The following is a 10,297-nucleotide window of genomic DNA, read 5'->3' as shown; positions in this document are numbered from 1 at the left end:
AATTATTATGGTGGATTGAACTGCCCAGGTATAGCCTGCCCTTAAGTGATTTGTTTGACAATCAGATGAAACACAACACCCATGATATGCGAAACCGGGCCTGTGTAACCGTGAAAAACAACAAACGGGCAGGCATCTTACCAGAGTTTCTCATTCTCTGGACACAAGCCTTTTCGGCTTATTGTAAACGGTATATGATCATGTTTCAACTCAAAAACATAATACTTGAGTTTAGGTCGAAAATAAGGCCATATAATGGTCAAGTTTAGGTCAAAAATAAGGCCATATAAACGCGATGGCTTATTTTGGACAGATTTTGTCGAGTGAAACCTCTCGCTTCGCCTCTTCCTCTCTGGCTTCTACCCGCTTGACTGCCCTCTAGAGGTTTATAGCAACCTGCTGTCAATAATAGCGTACTCTACTATGTGGACAAAACCTTCAAATGTGTATTCTTCAGTAGGCATTTGTACATAATTATTATGCAGACAAAACAAAAATGAGAACCTGAAAAAGAAATACAATAAAATTTAATGTCTTTATTTTCCATACATTTCAGCCCAACTAAAGATAGTTGTTTCGTGAGAGAAAGGGCAATTGGACACAGCACTATATGAAGGTTCAGAAAGCATTACCAGTAGTTCATAAAATATCGAGGGGGTTGCGTTTGTTTAACACAAATTTCCCCCAAAATAAGACCAATTAAAAAAAATAAAAATCGAAATCCATCAAATTACATGATTGGAGTAAATTGCATACATTCAAGGCATTGTTAGTTTCAAGCGAATAGAATAAATACATGGAGAAATTACAGTTGTGTGGATATCCTGATACATTTTAGTCTTAGAAAACGAGAAATTTATTCACAAAATTAATAAGAATAAAGAATGTAAAAGTGACATTTCCAGACAATCTCAGGGAGGAAAAATACTGCCAATACTATAGGCTTGGGCAAGGAAAACACTTAACTGCTCGACCCAGTTGCATACAGTATAAAGGCATTTTACTCTGTCATTATTCATCATTGGTTAACAAAACCTGCCCCTACAAGCTATCTGTACATTCAAATTCTGTACTGCACATTCAAATTAATTTCTTAAGGAATTGTTTTATTTAAATAAGTACACTTAGAAATGATCACTCATTCCAAGCCGATACAAATGAACATTTGTGCAGCTTCAAAAGAAAAGCAGTATATCAATCTACTATTCCAACACTACTTGCTATGCGATTAGTCCCCAAGCAAGAGTTCACAGTGAAAAGCAACTGAAAACCTCAAAGTTGTAGAGATATGAAGAGGTAGAGAAAAGTGCACTTTCTATTGGTGAAATATGTCAACAAGATGAAGACCTGTTTACAGTAATATATGCAAACAATGTCCATTGATTGAAAGTTGTGTTTGACCAAACAAATCAGAAAAAAACTCACCATTCAATGACCTCAATTGTCACTGTATAACACAGGTTCCCTGTATGCTACTTGATCCTTAAAGCGGCAATCGGCAGTAGAAACAATAACAAAGTGTCCTCCCCATCCCTGTTTCAGTAAAAAAACTGAGGGATGAGGCTAGAGAAAAGTAACCACTCTCAAATTCATAGACAGAGCCATTGGATGCAAGGACTGACCATCCATGATATCAAAATGATAGTTTTAGAGTAAAACAAACGTATATTTTGGGTTCTGATAGGGTATGGCAGTTGAGTTAAGCTCATGAGGCATTTATAAGTTATATTCTTCATGAATCAATGCGTACATATAAATTAATGATAAGTCCAAAAATGGCTGTAGCAATTGCTGATTGCCCCTTTAAAGAAAAAAGTACAGTAGGTAATGAAAAGAAATGATTATGTAGAAAATTACATTTCCAATATCTGTTTGCAGATTCAAACTCCAAACACAAAAAGTAAAGAAAAGTTTCCAGGATACACTCAAAGATAATTGGCCATCTTACCATATTGTCCGTTACAAGGTGAACCAAACATGTTCTTTCCAAATGTTTTACATGATAACTAAAATGTATTAACTTCATAATTACAAAAATAACATTATTTAGGAGGTATTCTTTCTGTTGTGTTACATTTGTTGACATGACATCACTTAGCCCTCAAAGCTCAATCCTTGGTGTGCAGGCTTTTGTCCCGGCTCATTGTTCAATCATGTAAACTTGGATGACAATCAAGTAACAGATTATGGTAAGAGACCCTGCACACACAGGACTGATAATGAGATATATAGGGCAGTAGCAGGCACTGTGTTCAGCATGTCTATGAAGGTTTAGTGGCGCCATTGGAATTGGACCTCCCGTCTTTCCCCCTCAGGAACTCCCTGTAGATCAGCAGCCTCTCGGTGGTGTGAGGGGGCAGCCGGCTCCTCTTGGCCCTGACGATGCAGGACGCCATGGGGAAGAGTCGGTCAAAGCCGCCTGAGGTGGCAGGCACAGCCAGCAGCTTCCTGGCCGCCCTCTGCAGCTGGGGAAACCGTGAGGCATCTCTCCAGAAAACCTGGGTGGAGCCGTCCCCATCCAGCACAGGCTCTGACAAGTACTGGTCCAGCTCAGACAGCTTTATGCTCTTGGCCGTAGGCTGGAGGAAACTGAAGATGGACTTGCGCTTGAGGTTGCCGCTGTCACGGTTAGAGCTGGAGGCCTCAGAGTCCTCCTGGATCTCTTCACTCTCCTCCTGCTTTACCGGGTTCCAGGAATCCATGTCGCTGACCAACGACTTGACCAGCATTTGGACCTGGAACTTAGAGGGGGCGGCCAGGGAGGTGGTGTCCCCCTCCTGCTTCGTGTCATCGAAGGGCTGGAGCTTAATGCGGGGGTCCAACACCGTGACCAGGATCAGGTCCCTCTGCAGGATGAGGGGCTGGAAGTGTGTGTGCAGGCCGGAGCGGAGCCCCTTGGAGAAGTGGCTGTAGTTGGTGGAGCGGGTCTCCAGGGTCTTGTCCAGGCCGATCAGGGAGGGGATGATGAGGGAGAAGGTGACGGCGTCGCTCTGAAGCACCTGGATGGCCTCCTCAAAGGGCTCCAGCAGGCCGATGATGTCCACCACCTGCTCCCGCTTGGCTCTCACCATGGGCGGGGAGCTGGACGAGTCCTTGGCCTCAATGCGGGCCTGGGCAAGCAGGGTCATGACTGAGCCCCACACCGCCTCCTGTACCATCCGCCGCATCGACACAAAGGTGGAATTCCAGCGGCAGCTGCCGGGTGAGGGGGCCAGTGACAGGCCACACTCCTTCAGCAGCACCTCGTTCCAGTAGGCGCTGCGGCGGAAGAACGCCACCACATTGTGCACCTGGGACAGCAGGTTCTCCACCACGCGAGAGTTCTTCAGAGCCTCTTTGATCACCAGCTGCAGCATGTTGGCAACGCAACCCACGCGCGTGCCAAACTGGATCTCTGAGAAGTCCTCCGTGGGCATCTGGTCGCCCAAGAAGGCTAGCATCTCCTCCTCGTCCGGGTCGCCCCTCTGGGACGAGCACATGATCCTATAGTCGCAGAAGAGGTCGTAGGCAGCGATGGTGTGCTTGGCCTCGTTGGTGATGATGTAACCCAGGTTGTTGGGGAACAGGCCGTAGCTCAGCAGCACGGCTTCCAGCTCCCGGGCCATGGCCACGTTCATGTTCTTGTGGCCGATGTGGCGGAAGGCCACGGTGGGCCGGTGGATGTGCCAGTCGTCATCCAGGAAGTGCAACTGTACGGCGACAACAGGGTCGGCGTAGGGGCTGGCCCAAAGGTCCAGGGTAGCATGGACAACGGCATCGCCCGCGCTGGCAGCCAAGCAGGTCTTCAGGTCGCGGATCAGATGGGGCTTGATTGCCTTCTCCACGTCGTCGTACAGCCGGAGGCCCACGGCACGCTGGGACAGCCTCTGATATTGGGGGCCGATCACAGACATGAAGCTCCTGAAGCCTGAGCCCTCCACGAAGCTGAGGGGCAGCATGTCCTCCGCTATCATTCGCAACACGGCCTCTGTGATGCTCTTCTGGCGAGACTGGTGGAGAGTGGGGACGCTGCTACGACCGGAGCTGGAGCAGGGGCTGCTGGAGTCCCTCATGGCTAAGACAGGCGGGAACACCACCGTCTTTGACCTGACTGGGTGAGAGTCCTTTTTTGGCCTAATTTTTAGCATGGGAGCTATAGCCTCTCTATATTGCCTCATCTATAGAGAACAAAGAGAATGGGTGAAAAAGTTTGAACGTTTCAAGATTATACTGTGGGGAAGAAAAAGAGGCTTCATTTGGTTAGTGACAGTAATACATTATGCCTGATTGGAGGAACACATTACACCTCACTGCTGTTTGGTCTCCCACAGACATAGGTGAGTATGCGCAAATAGAGAAAGAGTCAAGGATATGGTGTTCTTACCACCTCTGGAGGTTCAGGCTCCGTGTCCAAAACAACGTCACAACGAAAATCTACCTGTAAGCCAAGATAACCTAAGTTAGCAAACAACCGCAATTTACCTCGTTTACACTAACAGCACATACGTCTTTTGTTGTTGAAGTAAATTAAATTAGCTAAAAGTGTTGGAAGTGACAGGGTGACTGTTTGTATTTGAGGAAGGGCCGACCTCGCCCTGTAACAGAGTAGTAGGTGGTGGGTTAGGTGAAACATAGTGCTTGTTAGTATGTGAAGAATACAAAGGGCCGACCTCGCCCTGCTCCAGAGAAGTGGGTGGTAGCGGGCTCCCGTCATCATCCATAACATATGCTCCCATCTCGGCTTTACGTTTGATGGTTGAGTTCCAGTGGTTTTTCACAGCATTGTCCGTCCTGTGAAGAGGTAGAAAAGCCGTGTGTCATTCCTGGAGTGAAAAACTACACTATGACTTTCTATTCAAATTGACTAGTAAATTGGAGATGTCATTGTTTGAATAATGAAATCCTGTTAGGATCTGAATGCGACCTGTGTTTCATCATCACATTTGGCAGGGTTCCACATAAATTATGATTAACAATGTAACCCAGGCCAGTAAAAACATGTCTGGGCCAGTAGATTTCTCACAGTCACTGGCTCAATCAGGCCCAAAACCTTTCAGCGTGTTTCAGTTCGAGATTTCCGTGCGCTGCTGTGGTCTTCCATTGAAAACTAATATGGCCGCATCGCATTCAGCACTGCACTGTTGAAAACATGCGTAAAAGTCGGGCTATTGGAGCAATATGATTAGCCGTTCATTCGAGCACCACCAAGAGCCACAACAACTTATTGATATCAGAGCACGAATAACTAGTTAAATATTACTAGACTTAGCTAAAATTATTAACTACACGTTGGTAGATTTGGGTTATAATAATATTAATAATAAGAGTGACTTACATTCAGAAACAACTTGCGGGTTATTTTCTAGCGAAGTGAGTTGATGTGTTCAAACGCTAGCTGTGCAGAGCAAAAAACTGTTCTTAAAGGGGCAACGGCATCTTAAAGCTAGAATCCTTAATTGAAACGATGACAAAGTGGACACCCCGCCTCTAACTTGGTAAAAAGCTGAGGGATGGGCCTGGAGAAATGTAACCACTCAAGACAGAGGTATGGATGCAAGGACTGACCATCCATGATATCAAAATTATAGTTTTAACCATATTTTGAGGCTATACAGTGTTTGTTTATACTTATATTGTTTACAAACATTGGAAGACAGTGGCACCTTTTCCCTAATGTACAGTGCCTTCAGGAAAGTATTAGATATAAAATGTATAAAATATTTTTTTCCCCCCTCAATCTACACACAATACCGCATAATGAAAAAGCAAAAACAGCTACATTTGTTTTGCTAAATTATTCAAATAAAAAAATGAAAAATCATATTTACATAAGTATTCAGGCCCTTTACTGGGTACTTTTTTGAAGCACCTTTGGCAGCGATTACAGCATCAAGTCTTCTTGGATATGACGCTACAAGCTTGGCACATCTGTATTTGGGGTGTTTCTCCCATTCTTCTCTGCAGATCCTCTCAAGCTATGTCAGGTTGGATGGGGAGCGTTGCTGCACAGCTATTTTCAGGTCTCTCCAGAGATGTTCGATCAGGTTCAAGTCTGGACTCTGGCTGGGCACTAAAGGACATTCAGAGACTTGTTCCAGAAGCCTCTCCTGACAATGTCTTGGCTGTTAGGTGGTGAACCTTCGCCCCAGTCTGAGGTCCTGAGCGCTCTGGAGCAGGTTTTCATCAAGGATCTCTCTGTGCTTTGCTCCTTTCATCTTTGTCTCAATCCTGACTAGTCTTCCAGTCCATGCCACTGAAAAACATCCCAAAGGCATTATGCTACCACCACCATGCTTCACCGTAGGGATGGTGCCAGGTTTCCTCCAGACGTGGCACTTGGCATTCAGGCCAAAGAGTTCAATCTTGCTTTCATCAGACCAGAGAATCTTGATTCTCATGGTCAGAGTCCTTTAGGTGCCTTTTGGCAAACTCCAAGCGGGCTGTCATGTGCCTTGTACTGAGGAGTGGCTTCCGCCTGGACACTCTACCATAAAGGCCTGATTGGTGGAGTGCTGCAGAGACGGTTGTCCTTCTGGAAGGTTCTCTCATCTCCACAGAGGAACTCTGGAGCTCTGTCAGAGAGACCATCTGGTTCTTGGTCACCTCCCTGACCAAGACCCTTTTCCCCCGATTGCTCAGTTTGGCCAGGCGGCCAGCTCTAGGAAGAGTTGGTGGTTCCAAAAATTCTTCCATTTAACAATGATGGAGGTCACTGTGTTCTTGGGGACCTTCAATGCTGCAGAAATTTTTTGGTAACCTTCCCCAGATCTGTGCCTCGACACTATCCTGTCTCGGAGTTCTACGGATAATTCCTTCGACCTCATGGCTTGGTTTTTGCTCTGACATGCACTGTCAACTGTGGGACCTGATATAGACAGGTGTGTGCCTTTCCACATCATGTCCAATCAATTGAATTTACCACAGGTGGACTCAAAATAAGTTGTAGAAACATCTCAAGGATCATCACTGGAAACAGGATGCACCTGAGCTCAATTTCAAGTCTCATAGCAAAGGGTCTGAATACTTATTTAAATAAGGTATCCGTTTTTAAATTTTAATACATTGGCAAAAATGTCAAAAAACGTTTTGCTTTGTCATTATGGGGTATTCTGTGTAGATTGCTGATGATTTTTATTTATTTAATCCATTTTAGAATAAGCCTGTAACGTAACAAAATGTGGTAAAAGTCGAGGGGTCTGAATACTTTCCGACGGCACAGTAGATCTCAGCTTCAAAGAATAAAGCAATGATTTGCATTAACAATTTATATTATGCAGCTTTTAATACATATCATATTAAAATATTGCCTATTTGTAGTTGAATAACAGAGAGACAGCACGCTAACCTATGGGCCCTGCATGACTCTAATGTATTTAAACTACCCCAGGTCCAGGCCAGTAGAAATTTAGTTTGGGACAGGAGTTTCTGGGTCAACTGGTCTGGCCAGGCCAGTGAGAAAAAAAGTTAATGTGGAACCTTGCTGTGGTCAGTTACCTTCCAGGTAGAAGCTTGGCGATCTCCGCCCAGCGGTTCCCGAGGACACAGTGGGCTTTGTAGATGATCAGGTCCTCCTCTGGTGTCCACGAGGACTTCTTCACGTCCGGGTTGAGGTGGTTGTGCCATCGCTCCCTGCACTGCTTCCCCTGGCGACCCTTCAGCTGCCTGGCCACCATCGCCCACTGCTTGGTCCCATATTTACTCACCAGCTCAATGACCTAGAGAGGAACAATGATGAGAGAAGGGGATGAGAGAGATTATTGTCCTTAGAAAGGGAAGGATAAATAATCTATTTATATATGTCTGTATAATGGCATTTGTTTTTCATTGCTCACCTTGTCGTCCTCCTCCTTGGTCCAAGTCCCCTTGATTAAATCTGGATCTAGAGCCTTCATATAGCGGTGCATACATTGATACTCTGTGCGTCCCTATAAGAAATCTACTTTTGTAAGGTTTTCACAGATAGGATTGATTAATTCGAGCCTGCCAAATAGAAAAAAATAGGACTAGAATTCTCTTCTACAATTCTGCCATATAGCCTGTGCTATCTATCCCCAAATCTGTCCCCAACACTCACTGGTAGGAAGCTGGCGATAGTTGTCCAGTCACTACTTCCAAAGTTGTGCACCAGGATCTTTAGATTCTCATCCTGCAAGTACAAGAGAGAAACAACTTAGAGAACATACCACTACACTACTTAGAGCAGCAATTATTCTCTTCTTCCTTCATAGCAGATTTAGGTCAGGGCTGAGAGCTTTTGGTTAGTGTTAAGGTTACAGAGGACAGTATACAAGTAAAATAGGCCATTTTAGAGTTATGACACAAGGCCCAGAGTTCAGTCCAGATCAATCACTCACCTCCTCGTGCGTCCATTTCACTTTAGCTTTATAACTCTCCCGCTGTTCCGCCACATCAGAGTCTGTGTCAACACACAGCATTTCATCTCCATCTTCACTCTGCATGCTGCAAATCAACAGGTAGAAAACTATGAGAAGGGGCGCGTTCCTCTGCCCAGGCGTTGCTGACGCATGCCAGGTCTTACAACGCCTGGATAGGTAGGTTTCTTACTTATCTATGTTATAGCAATCTGGTGCCCGACAGCAGTCGATAACATGGCAAGCATTAGAACGTCTGAGTTGGGGAACGCGGCCAAGAAGAGAACAGAGGCAGGCATAAAACCCTGGCACACCTGGATTTTATGGAATTTGATGTTTGCTTGAGGCATGAATGTGCCCCTCAATTACAAAGTTCCTACACAGCTGCCATCACTTAGAAAACTCATACCAGCTGCTTTATTGACCTGAACCTATTACATGTGAGCACTGTTCACTTGAGCTGTTAGAGAAGTCTTGACTTATTATGACAGTGTCCTCTCTACCACATGGTTGAGAAGCCAGTTTGGCCATTTAGAACGCTAATATTACCTGTCTCTTACACATGGTGATGTCCCATACGGTGCTGTACCCAATGACGGTTGGTACAGCGCCGAAATTCAGCCTGAGCCTGTCACTTGTGGTATCGCTCAGTCGGTCTGGACAGAATGATCACCACACATGGTTGTAACGCCTGGTTTTCCGCCAGCAAATGCAGGCCAGCTGATTATGACATAAATTGTCCTACTTATTACAATGCTCCAAGTCCTTCGGCAAAAAAAGTGAAAAGTAACCCGGTCCCTATCGTTAAAAGTGCACCCTTTAACAAAGCTATTTCGACAAAAAAAAAACAACAATTGAACAAACTACAGTACTGCAGCCCTAGTACATCATGAGCGTCTGTGGATTGCAACAAAAAGTGGCAACATGAATTATAAAATTCCAATACATGTGCTTCAAACTGCGCAACATTATAACAAGTTGGTTTTCACATACAATGAATGTCACAAATTCATGAGGCCCACTCCACCAGTCTTGGAAACAATGTAACGTTAGCTAGCTAATCAACAAACTGCATGTTACTTGCTGCGAGCGATACCTTTCATTTAGGCAAATACATTTAGTAATATCTTCACCAATCAATGCCACAATATGCACCATGCTACTTAAAAGTGGATAACTAAAACTGTGATTAGCAAATTGTTGCATTCTTACATGACAGAAAAAAACGTATTCTTGACTGAAACTGGTGGTGAAGATGCCGGTGACGTTAGCTAACGTGTCCAGTCTGCTAGCAAACAACTACAACAACGGCTTCTAAACGGGCACTGGACTGTTACTGAACAGTTAGCTAGCGAGCTAGCTTCCGGATCACAGCCAAAATGCACACGAAGACCACTGGAAGTATAACGTCACAATGTACCAAGGCATTTTCGCTCTCTGGGCTACACAGTTCCAGGTCGTCGTGGAATAAGTTGATGCACGTGGCTCCTTTCCACTACTGAATAAGATAAACGGTATAACCCATTGCATTGGCTTACCCGCGCGACCAACCGGACATTTCCCCCAGCTTCTAGGAGGGATCCAGCAAACCTCCCAAAACCCAACTGTCGCGGCCTTGCCTCACAGTCCAGTCTGTTCAACCGACAAGGAACTCTAACCGTAACAAACAACTTTACGTTACAATACTTTGCAAGTAAAGTAGCTAAACTGTAGAAAACGAATCAACCAGAGTCATGCGTTTCAATTTCTATCTCACGCCTAGCGTTTTTTTGGTATCAGAATTTTCCCGGGAACAGGGGTGAGGAAGAAGGGTATGTTCAAGACCATCAACGCTCTCCGGAAACAACGCATTTGTTGCACTCGCAACGTTATATAATACCGAAAAGCAGGGGCGCAACTTTTATTCCCCCACTTAAAGCTAATTTCCTGAATTTCTACGCAGTTTT

At 44.9% G+C, this 10,297-nt stretch overlaps 1 protein-coding gene across 4 annotated transcripts; it reads right to left on the bottom strand.

Moving 5' to 3' along the window:
* Positions 1-516: 516 nt before the first annotated feature.
* Positions 517-10,297, bottom strand: mybl2a (MYB proto-oncogene like 2a). Of its 4 annotated transcripts, none has more exons than XM_082962015.1 (8): positions 8,912-10,297; positions 8,334-8,439; positions 8,054-8,125; positions 7,812-7,904; positions 7,474-7,694; positions 4,650-4,770; positions 4,364-4,417; positions 517-4,157 (listed from the first exon to the last, which is right to left on the bottom strand). In XM_082962015.1, the coding sequence occupies exons 1-8, from the start codon at positions 8,926-8,928 to the stop codon at positions 2,262-2,264; spliced, it is 2,580 nt and encodes an 859-aa protein (XP_082818141.1). In that variant the 5' UTR covers positions 8,929-10,297; the 3' UTR covers positions 517-2,261. The 4 variants fall into 4 exon arrangements, with proteins under 4 accessions (XP_082818141.1, XP_082818143.1, XP_082818142.1 ...); XM_082962017.1 differs by having other exon boundaries at positions 9,564-10,296; XM_082962016.1 differs by having other exon boundaries at positions 8,901-10,295.

The sequence above is a fragment of the Salmo salar genome, chromosome 15 (genome assembly GCF_965601325.2).
Source record: "Salmo salar chromosome 15, fSalSal1, whole genome shotgun sequence".
Taxonomy (NCBI): Eukaryota; Metazoa; Chordata; class Actinopteri; order Salmoniformes; family Salmonidae; genus Salmo; species Salmo salar.
This window is presented reverse-complemented; position numbering and strand designations above follow the sequence as displayed.

Excerpts from the sequence above, each read along its gene's own strand:
- mybl2a (XM_082962014.1), bottom strand. The coding sequence starts at position 9,909 with ATGTCCGGTTGGTCGCGCGG. Across the intron at positions 8,440-9,889 it reads ATGTCCGGTTGGTCGCGCGG|CATGCAGAGTGAAGATGGAG; the intron begins GTAAGCCAATGC and ends GTTGATTTGCAG. Across the intron at positions 8,126-8,333 it reads TGAAATGGACGCACGAGGAG|GATGAGAATCTAAAGATCCT; the intron begins GTGAGTGATTGA and ends TTGTACTTGCAG.